Source organism: Symphalangus syndactylus, chromosome 22 (genome assembly GCF_028878055.3).
Source record: "Symphalangus syndactylus isolate Jambi chromosome 22, NHGRI_mSymSyn1-v2.1_pri, whole genome shotgun sequence".
Classification (NCBI taxonomy): domain Eukaryota; kingdom Metazoa; phylum Chordata; class Mammalia; order Primates; family Hylobatidae; genus Symphalangus; species Symphalangus syndactylus.
The window spans coordinates 65,709,277-65,729,876 of record NC_072444.2 but is presented as its reverse complement, the minus strand read 5'-3'; the positions used below and the strand labels follow the sequence as shown (position 1 = coordinate 65,729,876).

Genomic DNA, 20,600 nt, shown 5'->3' with positions numbered 1-20,600 from the left:
GGGACTTTTTTCCCCACTCACAGTCTAGGCTGAGATATGTCTTTCTACTAGGAGGAGATATTATCTAACTCACCCTTGTACTTAGAGTTTAGACTTTGAAGGTCCTAGCTTATGTTGGCATCTTTTGTAGAACTAGAGAATTATCTCTTGTCCCAGGTTGATACTAAAACCCAGGCATCTAGATTCATTACAGAACCAGCTTTCTTTTACTGCCTTTGGAGGCAAAACTACACATGCATGCACAGGCAACGTTTTTGTATATCATTCACTCACAATTCTAGTTTTTAGGACCCTTTTATTTCTGGACTCTGAAAATTTATATTCTTTGTGTACATTTACCTATATATTGAAATATTTGGTTGTTATTTTACCTAACATTCCTGATTGTCTGCCATATTGTCAGAACTATTCAATATTTTTTCCTTGCACTTCTTTTAGTCTCATTGTATATACACTTCCTAGGTGTTCCCTTTGACTTTCTAATACTTTGTCATTTAAATAGTGATCATTTCCAACTCTGTCTTGCAAGCGTATTTCACTACTTCTATCTTATACCCTGTTGCAACCATTCTAAAATTCTTCCATTTTCTCAAACATTTTATATACCCTCACTTCCAGGCCTTCATGAATCTGTCTCTGTCGTTGGAACATTGTAAAAGCACTCCTTCTCCACTTGTTCATGTGCCTTAACTGAAACATATTATTCATATCAGCTTTTATATCCCTTTCTCTGGGAAGCAATACATAAATAGCCGAGATTAGTTTGGCTACTTCTGCTGTGTACTGTAATAACACATTACATTGCCTATAAAATAACATCTATCAGATATTTATTAAAATCCCTTAATTGTATTCCAAATGTCTTCCCTAGTATATTGTAAGCACTCTGAAAAATGAGAATATTCAATATCGTATTCCTAGTGCCTAGTACTCTTTCATTCACTCACTCATTCATTCACTCTGGGTGATATATTTCTAAGGCCTAGAACTCTATCTGACATAAAATTCTCAGTTAAATATCTTGAACCAATAAAATATTTGAGCGATATTTTCTTTCATTTTGCAAATCACAGACCTCTGTTCAGAGATGTTAGGTACCTACCCAATATCACACATTAATTGGCGATACAGTCAGGATTTGAACCCACATTTACTTGCCTGCAAGGCCTATGTTTTTTGTATGTGGCATTATACTTGGTATATAAAATGACATTGTTATGTGACAGCAAGGAAAGAGTGGCAAAACGATGACAATTTGTAGTACACTACTCTCATGGGGTTTTCTCCAAAATTCATTTACTTTATTGGATCATTTGAAGTCTGTCCTATATAAGTACCAATTCTTGGGAGCCACAACTAGTATCAATATCTAGAAATGTAATGTATTTTCTCAGTGAATCTAGTCAATGTGTTATCTTTAAAAGCACCACTTTTGATAACAATATTTAATTATATACCATAGGTTAAGTAAAAATTAGAATTGGAGTTTAAATCTTAGATGTAAACTACAGAATGAAGAATTAAATTTTTAATTCCTTCCCAAATCTTTCTAAGCTATAAATACTCTTTTAAAAGTATTGGTATAATCAGCATGCTATAGTGAAAAAAATAATGTATTTTGGCATTGATCAGAGTGTTGTATTCAAACTTTACTGCCACTTGCTATTTATGTGATGTGTCCTTAGGCAGGATATACTGTTTTCTTCTGCGAATTGGTGTTAATGTTAACAATTGCAGGGATATTGTCGAGAGAATTGGTAATATATCTGTGGCTAGCCTAGTATCATATATTCAATAAATAATAGGTAATGCGATTATTATTGTCTTTTTCAGGTGAAGATAATACTTTCCTAACCCTGGACTCGTACAATATTCTTATCTTGTCATTAATTTTAACTTGAATCTTCTATGCAATTTCCACATACATAATTTTGAAGGATAAATTTATCTATATAGGACATGTGTTACGTGATCTCAAACAAACCTATGACATAGGTTTTGAGACTTTATTAACAAATTACTTAAAAATATTATTTTGGGGGGCAAGGAGGAGGAATAAGGAAAATTCCTAGGTCAGAGGCAGGAAAGAAGCCTGAATTAGATTTGAAATCTACCTTCCTGGGAGACATTCCTCTAAGTTTTGTATACTGGATAAATACAAGTACCATACCAATCATGATTACCCTTGAGAGAAAGACAATTGTAGCCATTTACATAATAGCTTACATATAACCTGACAATAAATTTTAAGTGAAACATATAATAGGTAAATTGAGCATACTACCTGTAATAATAGAAGATTTTTAGCAGTCCATTAATCCATATTCAATATTCTATGAGGTTTAAGTAACTACCGAGATAAAATATAGTTTTCTTTTCCTCTCTGTAATTGTAACTTGATGACATGTAAGCCATTTTTGTTCATAATTTTTCTCTTTTTCAGAGTTAATCAGGTAATTCTTGCAAGTGTCCTGCAATTTGTACCCAAAGTCAAAGAATTTTTATGCAAAGTCAAGAAATAAATTGTGTGTAATATTTAAATCTTTGTCAAATATAAGAATTCATCATGACATTTTAACAGAGCAGGCATCCAGAAATAAACCCATATATTCAGATGCTATTTTCAACTTCTAAATTAACACTAATATGAAAGAACAGGAAAAATGTTAAATTTATTTTAAGAGGTTTTTAAAACACAATAATCAGTTATTGTAATTTATTATAATGCTGTGATAACCCCAGGAGTTATTCAAGTGGTGAATCCTACTTTTTGCTACTTTAAATGCATTTCTAGATGATATCTCTTCTGACTTCTTGATCTCTAGGTCTTATAGGACCCAAGAGATAAGATTATAAACCAGAAGTCTGAAACCAGAGAAGCTGAGTGATTTACTCAGTCATAGTACTTTGAGAATGAAACAGAAATGAAACATTAATAACTTGCCTCCTGTACATGTCTCTCTTCAAATAATAACTTTACTCTCTTCAGTGATTTCCCTTCAGCCTTATTCTAGTTCCCAATGTTTTTCTCTACAGTAATTTTTTTCCATAAGCTAAGCTGGACTATAAGGTTAACAACAAGAGACATGATATAACTATCATTAAAAAATTAATCACGTATGATATATAATTGTTTGAGCACACGTTTACATTATATGTGTTTATGTTTTATTCAGTGTGGGCAGAAGGTGAATGTCTCATTTTCTTAGAGGTTGAATATACTGAGTATTAGATTTTTAAATTTAGTTTGAGAATTGTTCTTTATATATTCAGAGATAATTTCCACTTTATTTTTTGACTGTTTTTTAGTGTTAAAATCTAACAGTTGGAAATAATTTTAAAATTTACATGGAAAATTTCCCAACCAATGAAGTATCATCAGTTTCAAAAGTTTTCAGATGCTTAGGATGATTTATTTTTTTCTTAGCAAAACTTATAATATTGATTAATATGCCCCTAAGTTTATAGAAGAGAGATAAAATTTAAATTAACTTATTATAGAACCAAAAAAGATGTAATGTTATTTTTAAAGATTAGATCTTATCATATCTGAGTCCCCATTTTATTGTTTACTCATTTGAACCAAAACTTGAGTTGATTCTCCGTTTAAATGCCCTAATTCTTGTCTACGGTACATCTTCTACACTGCAGTATATCCACTGAACAGTTATTGTCTATCTAAGGACAAAAGCCTATTTTGGACAACTTTCGTGTTGATTCTTGAAACATAAACATAAGTTCTCACTATCTCGTTAAGTAATAAAAGAAACTTCCTTAGAAGTATTAATTAAATTATGCCTTTAGGCATTTTCACTTTTCTTTCTAGTACTTCCCCTTACATGATAGAATATTTGTTGGGTTTCTGCAGGAGAGATTTGATATAAGTCTTTGCCTCCTTTCTACCTCTTTTTTTTTTTTTTTTTTTTTTTTGCATCACATTTAGGCTCTCGTGACATTGGTTTTTAAAAAGTTAAATTTATCTTAAAATTCATGTCTTAAGATGTGACTTTGGTAATCATGAAACTTAATACAAATTTGTTAAGTTTTACAATAATTTTCATTCAAATGTCAATACCTTAGATGAATGTACTTAGATGGAAACTTGCACAAGTAAATTGCTTTTTAAAAAGTAAAGGAACAGGTAATCCAGAAAGCCAAATCCATCAGATCTGGTATGAAGTTACCACTTTATGTTATTTGTGAAGTAATATCAGTTTATTTCACCACTGGACAAGTTACCAATATAAAAGATGGTTACCATCTGAAGACCATTCATTGGCTGTCTCTGCCATTCATTGGCTGTCTCTGCTGACTCTCTTTTCCCAGCTCTGCTACATATTAGAGAGCGTCCTTGCATGACCAAAGTTGATTTGTTGTTTTACCACTTTAAGAATGGAGGTGAATATTCTAGCCTCTAATTCTAATTTCAGGCATTACTTTTAGGATAACACACAAGATAAGTCTTTACACTTCCAGGCAAAATTAATTTGCTCCTCTTTTACTGTTAATTCTAACTACTTGTGATTTGCCAAGAACCATACTAATAGAAACTTTTAACTTAAAAATATCATAGCTTTTAAGGTAAAAATATCAACCATTCTGGAGGAGTTACAGTAATTTCACTTGAAATTCTCATTTCCTAAAGATACTATCACCAATGTACTTCATTGGTTAATGTACTAAGAAAATACTTGGTAACCTAATTTTGTACAGAATTAACTACCTGGAGTACTATGTGAAGTCCTCAACTCTTAGGAGGAAATTATCAGGAATAGACCTTATCACAGAAATGATTAGGTGAATGTTGGTACAATCTGCCCCATAAAAATAAATAAAAAGTTGAGAGTGTTATATAATTTAGAAATAAGATTTAAAAAAAAACAAACTGTAAATGATGGAAATCTCCAACATTGTTCATTTAAATGCCCTGACTCTTGTCTACAGTACATCTTCTACACTGCAGTACATCCACTAAACAGTTATTACTATCTATCTAAGGACAAACGCATATTTCGGACAACGTTTGTGCTGATTCTTGAAACATAAACGTAAGTTCTCACTATCTTGTTAGGGAACAAAGGGAAGAAACTTTTGAAGGAGTGGCTGACATGGACAAAATCTTGTTAACTGAATCCTAAAACAGTAGAAGTATTTAGAGACACATTTCTGATAAACACAAGAAAGTACTCCTTTGCAAAATGAAACAATGTATGATAAATATTTAAACCTTATGCTTAATATATGCTAACAATATGAGGAGATTAAAATAATGGTTTAGGTACATTCATGGATGATAAGGGAAAGTGAGATAGGAAATTGGTAATAGAGTGTGGTAGAAAGAGTGCTGGATGGGGTGCTTCATGAGCTGAATTCTAAGACCTGTTTTTCCTTAAGGAGGTACATGTATCATTAGGCAAGTCTAATTTCTCTCAGTTTCAGTTGCCTTATAGCTAAAATGATTGGATATAAGTAGTCCATTTTTTAAGCAGAGAAATATATTTTTGGTATTCACATATTTTTCTCCAAAATAAAATAGTGCTCAAAACTACAAAATTGAAACGATTGATTGATTGATGAGTAACATGTGAATAGATTTGGCTGAAGAAGTTTGAGTAGCCAAAGTCAAGCCTGTTCAGCCATCAGTTGTTCTTGGTAGCCCTGAGACAATGCAGAGAATACAATTTGAAAATAATTACAAATATTTTACAAATATTCTCGCATTGCCTTCCCTCAGATATATTCTATGATTCTGTGTCAGTTGTCTTAAATGGAAAAACAAATATTAGTCCCAAAATGTCATTGGCTTCCACTGTCACAGGAACAATTAAAGAATATGGGCCAGGCGCAGTGGCTCATGCCTGTAATCCCAGAACTTTGAGAGATCGAGGCATGTGGATCATGAGGTCAGGAGATCGAGACCGTCCTGGCTAACATGGTGAAACACCGTCTCTACTAAAAATACAAAAAATTAGCCTGCATGGTGGTGCGCACCTGTAGTCCCAGCTACTTGGGAAGCTGAGGCAGGAGAATCGCTTGCACCCAGGAGGCGGAGGTTGCAGTGAGTCGAGATCTCGCCACTGCACTCCACCCTGAGCCACAAAGTGAGACTCCGTATCAAAAAAAAAAAAAAAGAATATGGACCATAGGTCTATTTCAGTATATCAGTTTTTTCTATCTTTATGTAATTGAACTGATAGTTTCTTATTCCTCATTTTTCTTCTTTAAATATCTTTTAAATGAGCTCTTGTGTGTGAAGATTTGTAATGCTATTCATATTCTCCTGAGAGCTTAAAGGTCTGATATTGAGCAACTTAAACTCTAGGTGAATAACTTTCACCATATATGAATTAGAGAAAATAAAACTTTCTCCTGGCACATATTAGTAAGCAATTCTAAATTCCTTGGATAAAGTGTTCAGCAATTATATTTTTCTCTGACTACTGTTACCCCTCTTTTTTGGCTATTCACCTTGATTATCAGATTTTATTATGACAGTGTTGTCTTTTAGATTTATTGATATTCAAATTGGCTAATTATCTCCTTTTCAAACTTTTTCTATGCTAATTCTATGCCTTTTTGTTATAACTATCTAAAGGTTAGTAAGGAGGTCTCTTGATTTAATTATGTAAAATTCATCGTGAAATCTAGTTCTTTGCTATTTTTTTTCAGTTTTTTGTGGTTTTTTTTTTTTTTTCGTAGACTAAGATTTCATACTTTTCTTTGTAACTAGGTGATACTGGCTTACCTAAATGATTTTATTGTGTTTATTTTTTTTTTTAACTTTCACCTTATAATGTTAACATCTTTTAAAGGCAGAGTGAGATCTGACTTTTCATCTTTGGCTCTCTGTATTCAGAAGGGGCCTTCCATAAAGCATAAACACATTACTTTGCAGCTCCAGAGTGTACAGCCCCGTTAGCTGTTATCCACTGAGTGAATGTTGAGTCCCTTGGTGCATGGAGTTGACATCTATTCATTTTTCTAGCAGTGTAATGAATCCAAATGATCCTTTATCAAATAATTCTCCTAGGCTTTCAGTCACTGGAAAGCACTCATTTAAAATATATTAAAAGTATGTGTCCTATGTCCTCAAGAAGTTATAGTCACTGTATTTGTTTATCTGCCATTTCCTCTGTGCCTTTGTAGAGAACAGGGAAGGAGTTCTGATCACATTATCAAATGATACAAATTAAGTCATGCACAGTCAATAACATGTTACCTTTTGGACATTTTTATATCTTTCACAGAATTCCCAACTTGTGAGCCACTAACACAATTTGTATGCAAAAGTGGAAGATGCATTAGCAGCAAATGGCACTGCGACTCTGGCAAGTACCAAATGCTCACTGTGTAGCATTGATTTGATTGGGGGCTTGGCGGTCTGGACTGTCTGGCTTTCTGCAGAGGTACTTTGTAGGGGAATCTTGCAGAGCCAAGAAAAACGGCTAAGACAAGTGGTGAGTGGGCAGTTGGCACATCAGTGGGAATTAGGATTAAAGATAATGGAGCTCAGTATTTGCCCCATGGGTCTGTGATAGAGATTTGTTTTCAAATGTTATGTTGGACATAGTCTAATTCTACAAACATGTAGTAAAGTGGACAATTGAGAAAATAACCTGGACATCTCAGGTTCCGTAAAACATGCACGTAACCTCAGGAGGAGAAGCTTATACATTGCTATGAAATTACCCAGATAGTTTCAACTCTGTCAGTTTCCTCTTAGGTTCAAATGGTATTATTTTCTCATATTCATTTGTATTACTATGCTAAATTATGCCAAATACAGGTAAATTAATTATATAGGAATCAATGCATTCCCAGCCATTTATTTTAAGTTGATCTAATTTTACTTCACAGCTCTCTCCCCTCCCTCCCGAAATGGTTGTTAATAAAGAATATAAATCATTTCTAATGATACTGTACAACAGTTTCCAAGTACAAGTATATACAGAGGAGCCAAGGAGGAGGGGTAAACAGTAGGTTCTCATGTTGGAGAATGGAGAAAAAGGGAGGATATTGAAGATAGAATTATAAACTATGGGGCATGAGAACTGTAGGTTTAAGTAATAATCTTCCACAATAATTATATTATTGGTTGTATCATTTCATGAAATTCCTGTAGTCACCATTGCCTCCTTGTTTCATGGTGCACAGACGAATTCAGTCAGTGGTTAGTTATTTCTGTGTGGAATAGAAATTAAGCTTCAAAATCCAAAGTCAAGGATTTTTTTCTCTCAGTTTAGCAGTTGATATTAAATCATACGGAGATGAAAATAATTCTTCCACTGTTTGTAAGAAACGTTGTTCCACTGATTCAGCTATCATTCATTTTTCAAAAAAAAAAAAAAAAAACTTTATATAGGAAATAAATAAATAAATAAAAGGGCCGGGCACAGTGGCTCATGTCTATAATCCCTGTATTTTGGGAGGCCGAGGAGAGTGGATTGCTTGAGGCCAAGAGTTTGATACCAGCCTGGCCAACACATGGCAAAACGCCGTCTTTACTAAAGAAATACAAAACAAATTAGCTGGGTGCGGTGACATATGTCTGTGGTCCCACTTACTTGGGAGGCTGGGGCAGGAGTATCATTTGAGCCCCAGGAGGTGAAAGTTGCAGTGAGCCGAGATCGCGCCACTGCACTACAGGTTGGGGGACAGAGCAAGACTCTGTCTCAAACAACAACAACAACAACAACAACAACCAGTTAGATATTTCATAAGAACAATTTTCTTCATGGTTCAGATTTCACTGCCTCATGTTGATGTTTCTTTCCAGATGACGACTGTGGGGACGGGAGTGATGAGGTGGGCTGTGTTCACTCTTGCTTTGATGATCAGTTCAGATGTTCCAGTGGCAGATGCATCCCAGGCCACTGGGCCTGTGATGGTGACAATGACTGTGGGGACTTCAGTGATGAAGCCCAGATCAATTGTACTAAAGAAGGTTAGTAATTTTATAAGTTAATGAAACCTCATTTTAAAAGTTGATGCATAATAATACTCAGAGTATTACAGAGAGAATATTCTATAACAAATAAATTGCTTATTAGGCAAAAATATACATGTGGAACTGGGTAAAATCATTTGCTATCTCTTTCCTTTCCCTCTTTGCTTTTTCCCTTTGGTTTCTCCCCTCAATACCTCCTTATTCCTTCATGCCTTCTGTGGTCTTTGTTTCCTACATTTACTCAATGCTTTACTTACTGCCTTTTTTTTTTTTTTTTTTTTTTTTTTGAGACGGAGTCTCGCTCTGTCACCCAGGCTGGAGTGCAGTGGCGTGATCTCGGCTCACTGCAAGCTCCGCCTCCCGGGTTCACACCATTCTTCTGCCTCAGCCTCCAAGTAGCTGGGACTACAGGCACCCGCCACCACGCCCGGCTAATTTTTTGTATTTTTAGTAGGGACGGGGTTTCACCATGTTAGCCAGGATGGTCTCGATCTCCTGACCTCGTGATCCGCCCACCTCGGCCTCCCAAAAGTGCTGGGATTACAGGCATGAGCCACTGCGCCCGGCCTACTTACCTTCTTTAATGTCATCCAAACCCTAAAACTATTTCAACAGTGAAAAAGAAAAAAAAAAAAAACAACAACAAGAAAGGAATAATTTTACTTTTATTTCCATGCAAAATTTGTTTATATGAGGTTTGAAATAATCCCTGATTAAATGAGGATGTATTTCCAACTGACTGACTTTCTCGAGTACAAGCTAAGAAAGGAAGGCGATTATGACAGTGGCTCTCAGCATATCCGTGGAGATGATCACCCTGTCATTTGCCTGGCTTACTTTGCAAAATTTGCTCAGTCATAGAGCATATTAATAATTTAAAAGTCATGTTGGAAATCTCACAGAAAAAAATCATTAGACTGTCAAACAATCATACAATTAGTACCATTTTAACAGAATTTTTTCTGCTAAGAGACTGAAAGATGTTGTTTATTTCATATATCTCACAAATATTTATTGAGGACTAAAGAATAAATAAAAGGATGAAAACATATGGCACCTGCTCAGTTTAAATACCAGCGCGAACAAACAAGCAACAAAGTAATTTATTTAATGTGGAGGGGGAGGAGAATCACATACTCCATGAGCCAAAGAAAGCATTTTCAAAGTGTTTTACACAGAGATATGTTTGTCTTCTGCAATATTTGTCAACCTGTAAGATAGACAGTTTCTAAATCATTTTCTCCCACATAGATTCCTTTTGTCTTTTGTTTCCCCTTTCTCTTTAAACTGTAACTTCTTAAAACAGTGGTTATTAAATTATCTACAATACTAGGTTTTTAAGAAGCCCAGCCGTTCTGTGGATTCCCTGAGTGATGTATTAAAATACATATTGTGTGATTTTTTATTTTACCTGGCTAACTTGGATTATAAGAGTCATAGTAAAGATCCAAATATGGCTAAACAGTGGCCTATAGGCCCTGAGGCAGTGAAACACAAGTTCTCATGGCTGATGGTCTTGACATGATTCCTGTCGTTCTCTGGCAACGGACATCGTAGAAATCATAATAAAAACAGAAATGAAGAAATTATTTGTGACGTCCTATAGGATTTAACATGAGCATATTTGAATTCAATTTTGCTCCAAAATCAGAAGAATGCATTATCGATAAAGCTACCATTTAGTATTACCTCTCATTCTCCATTATGTAATCAGCTCAAGACCTCACTCTTCTCTCTTTACCTCTCCCTCATTATTGTGTCCGTTTCTCTCTCTTTTCAGTTGTTCCACGAGTATATATGAGCTAGAACTTTTTGCATATTATTAATATTGAGTGAAAAAAGAAAAAGTGTATGTAAAGTTTTGTTTTTCTTTTTTTGCCAATATTTGAAACATTCATCTAAGAGTGGTCAACATTTCATCATCATGTAACATTTTAAATATAAACAGTATTTTTCCTTCCTCACAGATGTCTTTTAAGGCTCCTAATGGAGTGTGCGTCTGTGGTCGGCTAACACTACCCCATAATGTGCTATGAAATCTAAATTGCCCTAAAGTTAATTTATTGTCATCTCAGATGTGAGATCACATCCCTCTCTTGTATGTGTATTTATCACTAAGTTTAAACGATCATTACATATTGTGAAATTTTTAAAAGATTGCTTTTCCCTCATGAGTGTCCAAATTTAGTGGCACACCCCTTTTTAGGCTCTGTAGGTAGTATCTCAGGTTTCATTATTATAGAAGCAGTGGCTATTTAATGTTAATGGCCTTATTTAGAGCACCTCAGTTTCACTAACAGATTACTATATGGGTATACTGTTAATGTGAATGGCATATATTTCTTATATAATTATAGAAATGATTCAGTTAGTTCACATAACTCCTTGACTTGTTTCAAGCAAAGAATGAGGAGTGTTCTTGAACTAATTTGTATTGATCAGATTATACATTTTACTAGGATGCCCTAATCAAATATTCTACATGGTGAATGCAAGGTGGAGGAATTAAGGAAAGTTAACATTCTAGGATAACTTTGGTAAAAGACAATTCAAAGGATTTCAAGTGGAACTTAAATATTTCTATTCATTATTCTTTTGATTGTATATTCTGGTATAGAAGTTGTAAAATGATGACACAGATTGCTAAAGCTGATCAGCAAAGTCATTTGCACGTGCAGAATTTGTGAGCCATTGCCAAAGTAAAGCAGAAATTCACTTTGATTAGTCATATAATTCAGTCCCCAAACCTGCTGTGGAAGAAAGAGCAGGGGATTCTGGCTTGAGTTTCAAGACTGGCTGTCAAAACTGATCAAATCCACCATATAATTGCTCAGCACTTTGCTTTACACTGCATGGGTAAGCAGAGCATATGGTGCAATTTCTCTCAACTCAAATCGTTTTCAAAAGGGTAGAAATACCCTTAAATTGACTTTTAATAGTAAAGGAGGAGGAGAAACTGGAAATGGAACATTCCATATATAATCTTCATTTCAGAAAATTTCAAAATTTAAGTTCAGTATGTATTGTATTCTCTCTAAAATCACTTTCAAAAAGAATTTATTTTTTGTTAAATTTTATTTTTTATAATTGATTCATGGGGTAATTTTGCAGGTTTATTATAAGAGTATTTTGCATGTTGCTGAGGTTTGGACTTCTATTAATTCTGTCACCCAGATAGTGAACATAGCACCCAATAGGAAGCGTTTCAACCCTTGCTCCCATTCCCTCTCTCCATTTTGGAGACTCTGTTGTTCCCATCTTTATGTTCATGTGTACCAAAGGTTTAGCTCCCACTTACAAATAAGAACATCTAATATATGATTTTCTGTTTCTGTGTTAATTCACTTAGGATAATGGCCTCCAGATGCATTCATATTGCTGTAAATGTCATAATTTGTTCGTTTTTATGGTTGCATAGTGTTCCATGGTATATATGTATCACATTTCGTTTATCCAATCCACTATTGAAGGGCACCTAAGTTGATTCCATGTCTTTGCCACTGTGAGTAGTGCAGTGATAAACATACAAGTACGGGTGTCTTTTTGGTAGAATGATTTATTTTCCTTTCGGTATATACCGAGTAAGGAGATTGCTGGGTCAAATGGTAGTTCTGTTGTTGTCGTTGTTGTTTGAGACTGAGTCTCACTCTGTTGCCCAGGCTGGAGTGCAGTGGCATGATCTCAGCTCACTGCAACCTCCACCTCCTGGGTTCATGCAACTCTCATGCCTCAGCCTCCCGAGTAACTTGGGACTACAGGCGTGAGCCACCACACCCAGCTAATTTTTGTATGTTTAGTGGAGATGGGTTTTCACCATGTTGGCCAGGCTGGTCTCAAACTCCTGACCTCAGAGGATCCATCCACCTCGGCCTTTCAAAGTGCTGAGATTACAAGTGTGAGCCATTGCCCCTGGCCCTTTTTTTACTCCTTTGAAAAATGTCCAAATTTCTTTCCACAGGGGCTGAACTAATTTACATTTCTACCAACAGTGTGTGTGTGTGTGTGTGTGTGTGTGTGTTCCCTTTTCTCCAGTCTCACCAACATCTGTTATTTTTTGACTTTTTAATAATAGCCAGTCTGATTGGTGTGAGATGGTATTTCATTGTGGTTTTGATTTGCATTTCTCTGATTATTAGTGGAGCATTTTTTCATATGTTTCCTGGCCACTTATACGTCTTCTTTTTGAGAAGTGTCTGTTCATGTCTTTGGCCTACTTTCTAATGAACTTGTTTTTTTCTTATTGATTTCTTTCAGTTCTTTATAAATTCTGGCTATTAGTTCCATGTCAGATGTGTAGTTTGAAAGACTTGCCACCACTCTGTAGCTTGTCTGTTTACTCTGTTGACAGTTTATTTTGCTTGACAAATGGTCTTTAGTTTAATTAGGTCTCACTTATAAATATCTTTTGTTGCAATTGCTTTAGAGGACTTAGTCATAAATTCTTTGCCTATGCCAATATCTAGAAGAGTACTTCCTACGTTTTCTTCTAGGATTTTTATAGTTTGAGGTTTTACATTTAAGCCTTTAAGCTATCTTGAGTTTTTATTTTTTTGTATATAGTAATAGATAGGGCTACAATTTCATTCTTCTGCATATGGTTAGCCAGTGCTCCCAACACCATTTATCGAATATGGAGTCCTTTCCACATTGCTTATTTTTGTTGACTTTGTTGAAGATCAGTCAGCTGTAGGTGTGCAGCTTTATTCTTGAGTTCTTTATTCTGTTCCATTGATCTGTGTGTGTATTTTGTACCATTATCATGCTGTTCGGGCTACTGTAGCCTTGTAGTATAGTTTGAAGTTGGGTAATGTGATACCTCTAGCTTTATTCTTTTTGCTTAGGGTTGCTTTGGCTATTTGGAGTTTTTTTCCATATGAATTTTAGAATGGTTTTCTAATTCTGTGAAAAATGATGCTGGTGTTTTGATAGGAATGGTTTTGAATCTGTGGATTGCTATGTGCAGTATGAACATTTTAATAATATTGATTCTTGCAATCCGTGGGCATGAAATGATTTTTTGTTTGTGTCATCTCTAATTTCTTTCAGCATCTTCTTGGTTAGATGTATTCCTAGATATTTTTGTAGCTATTGTAAATGGGATTGCATTCTTGATTTATCTCTCAGCTTGAATGCTATTAGTGTATAGAAATGCTACTAATGTTTGTATGTTGCTTTTGTATCCTGAAATTTTACTGAAGTCACTTATCTGGGCTAGTTGCCTTTTGGCTTAGGGGTTCTAGATAGAATCATATCATCAGTTAAGACAGATAATTTGACTGTTTCATTTCCTATTTGGATGCCTTTTATTTCATTCTATTAACTGATTGCTCTCTCTGGGGATTCTAGTACTATGTTAAATAGAAGCAGTGAGTTTAGAAACCCTCATCCTGTTCCAGTCCTTAGGGGAAATGCTTGCAGGTTTTGCCTGTTCAGTGTGATGTTGACTGTGGGTTTGTCATAGACAGCTCTTATTATTTTCAAGCATATTCCTTTGTTGCTTAGTATGTTGAGGGTTTTATCATGAAAGGATGTTGGATTTTATCAAAGGCTTTTTCTGCATCTATTGAGATGGTCATATAGTTTCTGCTTTTAATTCTGTTTATGTGGCAGTTCACATTTATTGATTTGAGTATGTTGAACCAAACTTGCATCCCAGGAATAAAGCCTACTGATCACGATGGATTAACTTTTTAATGTGCTACTAGATTCAGTTTGCTAGTAATCTGTTGAGGACTTTTGTGTCTGTGTTCATTAGGAATATTATGCTGTAATTTTCTTTTTTCATTGCATCTGATTTTTGGTATCAGGATGATACTGCTTTCGCAGAATCAGTTACAAAGGAGTCCCTCCTCTGCAGTTTTTTGGAATAGCTTCAGTAGGATTGGTACCTGTTCTTCTTTGTAGGTCAGGTGGAATTTGACTGTGAATCCATCTGGTCTGGGACTCTTTTGCTTGGTAAGGTATTTATTATTGATTCAGCTTCAGAACTGGTTACTGGTGTATTCAAGGTTTCAAATTCTTTCTGATTTAATCTAGGAAGTTGTGTGTTTCCAGGAATTTATCCATTCCCTCTAGGTTTTCTAGTTTGTACACACAGAGGTGTTCATAAGAGTCGCTGAGAATCTTTTGCATTTCTGTGGGATCAGTTGTAATGTCACCATTGTCCTCTGGGGTTGTACTTATTTAGATCTTCTCTTATTCGTTCTTCGTTAGTCTAGCTAGTGGCCTATTGATCTTATTTATTCTTTCAAGGAACCAACATTTCCTTTCACTGATCCTTTGTATGGTATTTTGGGAGTCTAAATCTCTTTTAGTTCTGCTCTGATTTTTAGTTATTTCTTTTCTTCTGCTGGCCTTTGGATTGATTTGTTCTCGATTTTCTAGTTCCTTATGTGCCACGTTAGATTGTTAATTTGAAATCTTTCTATCTTCCTGATGTAGGTGTTTAGTGCTATAAACTTTCCTCTTAAGACTACTTTTGTCAAATCTCAGAAGTTTTAGTATGCTGTATCTCTATTTTTCATTTGTTTCAAAGAAGTTTTTAAATATCTGCCTTCACTTTGTTGTTTATACGTAAGTCATTTAGAAGCAAGTTGTTTAGTTTTCATGTAATTGTGTGGTTTTGAGAGTTCCTCTGGCTATTGATTTCTATGTCTATTTCACTATAGTTTTAGAAGATGCTTGGTATGATTTTGATTTTTTAAAAATTTATTGAGACTTGCTTATGACTGAGCATGTGGTTGATTTTAGATTATGTTCAAGTGCAGATGAGAAGAGTATATATTCTGGTTGTTGAGTGGAGTATTCTGTAGATGTCTATTAAATCTAATGGGTTGAGTGCTGCATTTAATTGAGTAACAATTCATTTGTTAATTTTCTGCCTTCACAATCTGTCTAATGCTGTCAGTGGGGCATTGAAGTCCCCCACTATTATTGTGTAGCTGTCTAAGTCTTTTCCTGCATCTAGAAGTAATTGTTTTATGAATCTGGGTGCCCTAATGTTGGGTGCATGTATATTTAGGAAAGTTAGTATTTTCATTGACTTGAACCCTTTATCATTATGTAATGCCCTTCTTTGCTCTTTTTTACTGTTGTTGGTTTAAAGTCTATGTTACCTGATACAAGAATAGCAATCCCTGCTCTTTTTCGTTCTCCATTTGTGTGATAGATCTTTCTCCATCCCTTCACTTTGAACCTATGTGTCACATTACATGGGAGATGGGTCTGTTGAAAGCAACAGAAAGTTGGTTCTTGTTTTGTTTTAAACCCAATTAGTCACTCTGTCTTTTAAGTGAAGCATTTAGACCATTTACATTCAAGGTTAATATTGATATAAGAGATTTTGGTTCTATCATGGTGCTATTAGCAGTTTGCTTTGTACTCTTGATTATGTAGTCGCTTCATAGGGTCTGTGGGCTATATACATGTCTTTTTGTAGTGGCAAGTATTATTCTTTTATTTTCATGTTTAGAACTCCCTTAAACATCTAAGACCAGTCCAGTGGTAGTGAATTCCCTTAGCTATTGTTACTCTGGAAAAAAAAATTATTTCTCCTTCATTTATGAAGCTTAGTTTGGCAGGATATGAAATTCTGGCTTGGTGTTTCTTTTAAGAATACTAAAAATAGGCTCACAATCTCTTCTGGCTTGAAAGGTTTCTGCAGAGGAGTCTGACATTTGTCTGATAGGATTCACTTTGTAGGTGATAAGACTTTTGTCTCTAGCTGCCTTTAAGATGTTTTCTTTCATGCTGACCTTGGAAAATCTGATGACTATGTGTTTTGAAGATGGTCATCTTGTATACGTCTTGCAGGAATTCTCTGAATTTCTTGTGTCTGTATGTTGACCTCTCTTGTAAGATTGCGGAAATTTTCATGGACTGTATTCTCAAATATGTTTTCCAAGTTGCTTAATCTTCTTGTCTCCCTGGAATGCCAGTGAGCTGTGTGTTTGATCACTTTGCATAATCCCATATTTCTCAGAGGCTTTATTCATTTTATTTTAATTATTTTTCTTTATTTTTGTGTGACTGCGTTGATTGAAAAAATTGGCCGTTGAGCTTTGAAATTCTTTCCTCTTCTTGGTCTAGTCTGTTGTTAAAGCTTCCAGTTATATTTTGAAATTCCTGTCATACATTTTTCAATTTATTAAAGTTCAGTCTGGTTCTTTCTTAATATAGCTATGTCATCTTTCAAATCTTGAATCATTATTCTTGTTTCACTGGATTGGATTTTAATATTGTTTTGGATCTCATTGAGTTTCCTTGCCATCCAGTTTCTGAATTCTATGTCTGTCATTTTAGACGTTGCCATTTGGTTAGTGTTCATTGCTAGAAAACTAGTATGTTCCTTTGGAGATGATGAAACACTCTGTCTCTTTGAGTTGCTAGAGTTCTTGAACTGATTCCTCATCATCTGATGGAGCTGGTGCTTCTTTTTCTTCATGAATTTGCTGTCATTTGGATGGGACTTTTTTGTTTTTATGTTCTTTTTTCCCTCAAAGGTTTAACTTACATGTATGTTGTGTAGAATCAGTTGGCTTCATTTGCAGGTGCTTTCAGAGGGCCAAGGTTCTGTATGAGTTACTTGGTTGTAGATAGGTTCCCATGGTAGGTTTCACTGGTATTGCATGTTGAAGCAATATGTCTCTGTTTTGTGGTATAATTCAGGCTCAATCCAGTAGATGGTACGTAAGAATAAGGGCTGTCAGGTAGGCTTTTACGTAGTTGCTCTCATGTCTTTTGTATTTCAGTGTGTACACAGTTATGCTCCCTTCCTTAGGTCTGGTTTGGTTTCTGGGGACCAGTTCTCACATCCTGCAACTTTGAGCAGTCCTTCCAATGTCCTCCTTCTTCACCCGTGGTACCAGTGTTGCACCTATTGACTTTCAGTGTTTTCTCTCAAGAGATCTCTTTGAAGTGTGATAGTTTGCTAATATTTTATTTCCTCTCCATGGAAGAAGAGTATCTTGGCTGGGTCTAGTCAGATGTCTTGTTCTCTTCCTTACCTTTTTCTTTAAAAAGGAGTTCTATAGTGATGATCCATTTTTCATCATCAATATGGTTAATACATGGGAAAGTACAAATGAATAGTTTCTCCTAGATTAATTTATACCCACTTTTTTTTCTCTTAGTGTCATGCTGTTTCTTTTTCTAATTTCCAAACTTCTTATAGACAAGGAAGATGTATACTCAGAAAACACTGTTTCAAATATATGAAAAAAATGTTGACATCACTGATCATTAGAGAAATACAAATCAAAACCACAATGAGATTACCATCTCATGCCAGTCAGAATGGTGATCACTTACAAAGTCAAGAAACAGATGCTAGCAAGGCCATGGAGAAATAGGAACACTTTTACACTGTTGTTGGGAATGTAAATTAGTTCAAACATTATGGAAGACACTGTAGCGATTCCTCAAAGACCTAGAACCAGAAATACCATTTGACCCTGCAATCCCAATACTGAGTATATACTCAAAGGATTATAAATCATTCTATTATAATGACACATGCACATGTATGTTCATTGCAGCACTATTTACAATAGCAAAGACATGGAATCACCTCAAATGCCCATCAATGATAGACTTGGTGAACAGTCTGTCTCAATGGAAAAATAAGTAAGGCTGGATCCCTTCAGAATTTGGTATGAGGGAACTTCCTCTAAAGCTCAGGTCTGACCATTTATATTTATGTATTGGAAGGTTCTTGTGAAAAGGTGAATTTACCTATAAGGACATGAAGAATAAAGTTATCCTGAAACTTTAGTCTTTTCTTATAAGTCATTAACTCTCTGGCCAGAATAGTAAAATAAGGAGAGTCTGGATATACATCACATCTATTAAATACCAAATATAAAATTAATCTCATCTCATTGTTGACCGTTTAATTCATTTGAATTATGTAAACTTTCACTACACTTTTTTGGGGAAATCTCAACCATATTTCACCCCCAGAATAAGCCATTTTTGAAATAAACATATAAAAAATTGTTCAGTATCTTTAGATAGCTATTTCTCCTGGTAAATTTCTATTCAGAAATGTCTGTAACAATTTACACCAAACAGGCTGAGCGTGGTGGCTCATCCCTGTAATCACAGCACTTTGGGAAGCTGAAGCAGGCAGATCACTTGAGGTCAGGAGTTAGAGACCAGCATGGCCAACATGATGAAATCCTGTCTCTGCCAAAAAATACAAAAATTAGCTAGGCATGGTGGCACAACTGTAGTCTCAGCTACTCTGGAGGCTGAGGTACGAGAATCATTTGAACCTGGAAGATGGAGGTTGCAGTGAGCTGAAACTGCACCACTGCACTCCAGCCTGGGTGACAGATTGAGAACTGTCTCAACAACAACAACAACAAAATTACCACCAAATAATTCAGCATGTCCTTGATAAAGAAAGAAACATGATTTTCCTAAAAAAAAATTTACCTATATTTTCTAATTGCAACTAAAAGTAACTCAAATACTCCTTAAATGTTTGGATTTTCTTTATTTTGAGGGGACATGACATCTGACCCTGGTTTATTGTCATTGTTCTGGTTTATTGTCATTGTTCTTTAATACCTTCTTTTAGGGTATCTGAAAAGGGAATATTTATTGCCTGCTGTATTAAGTGAACACTCAGAGTAATGCTGGGTCATATGTGATATCTTATTTACATAGTAAATACAGTTTAAATGCAAATATAAAAGTAAGTATGTATAGACCTACAATTTAAATTTATTATAAATATATATTTATAATATAATTTTGTATTATAAATATATATTTATAATATAATTTTGTATTATAAATATATTATAATATATTTATAATACAATTACAAATATATTATAATATATTTATAATACAATTATAAATATATTTATAATATAATTATAAATACTATAAATAATCTTTAACAAGTTTCTAAATCCACTAGGCAGCTAATTGTGTAATATTATTAATATACATCCTCACACATGCTCTTATTCTTCTGTTTTAACTGTTTATCTTTGCTTCTGCTTTGGAAACATCTCCTTTGGCTTTTTTTTATTTACTCATTCATCCATTCATTCATTCATTCATTCGTTCATTTTCCTCACTGATTTCTTGTTCTCAGATCTAAGAAGAAAACTAGATTAATTTTATGTTGTGTTTGTACTTTTACAGTTAAGCATGATATTTGATACTGTGAATGCACGGTAAATAATTGTTGAATAAAAGAGTGTATTTCTTGGACACAAAATTTGATTAGACTCTCAGAATCCATCCCTTGAGTACTTTTTTTCTCTTTCTTTATCTTACCCCCAGATCGTAGAGTTTAGTGTTATGATAATATACAAGACTAATCGTATCAATCGAGTTTGTACATTTTCTTAGTACAATGTAATCATTTTCATTTATTCAATAAATACTGGAAATTTCAGCTCAGGATTCAATAAAATAAAACTGACAGGCTGTCTTCCATATCTTTTGTTATTGTTTATTTCTTTTGTTTATGTCCTCTTTGCCCAATAAATAGTGAATTTCAGAAAGATAGAAAAATTTTAAATATTTCTGTATATATCATTTAGCAATAAATGCCCGTGAGAAGATACTGGTGATAATATAGGGGAAGAAAGGGAGTTAATGTATGTTAGTGACCCACTAATTGTCCAACATT

At 34.6% G+C, this 20,600-nt stretch overlaps 1 protein-coding gene across 2 annotated transcripts in view; it reads left to right on the top strand.

Moving 5' to 3' along the window:
• Nucleotides 1–20,600, top strand: part of LRP1B (LDL receptor related protein 1B) — a 1,943,477-nt gene that overhangs the window by 1,195,113 nt on the left and 727,764 nt on the right. For both annotated transcript variants that reach the window (XM_055261032.2, XM_063631317.1), the window contains exons 19-20: nucleotides 7,248–7,328; nucleotides 8,777–8,944. In XM_055261032.2, coding sequence (XP_055117007.1) covers nucleotides 7,248–7,328; nucleotides 8,777–8,944 — 249 coding nt within the window. The remainder of the gene's footprint in view (nucleotides 1–7,247; nucleotides 7,329–8,776; nucleotides 8,945–20,600) is intronic.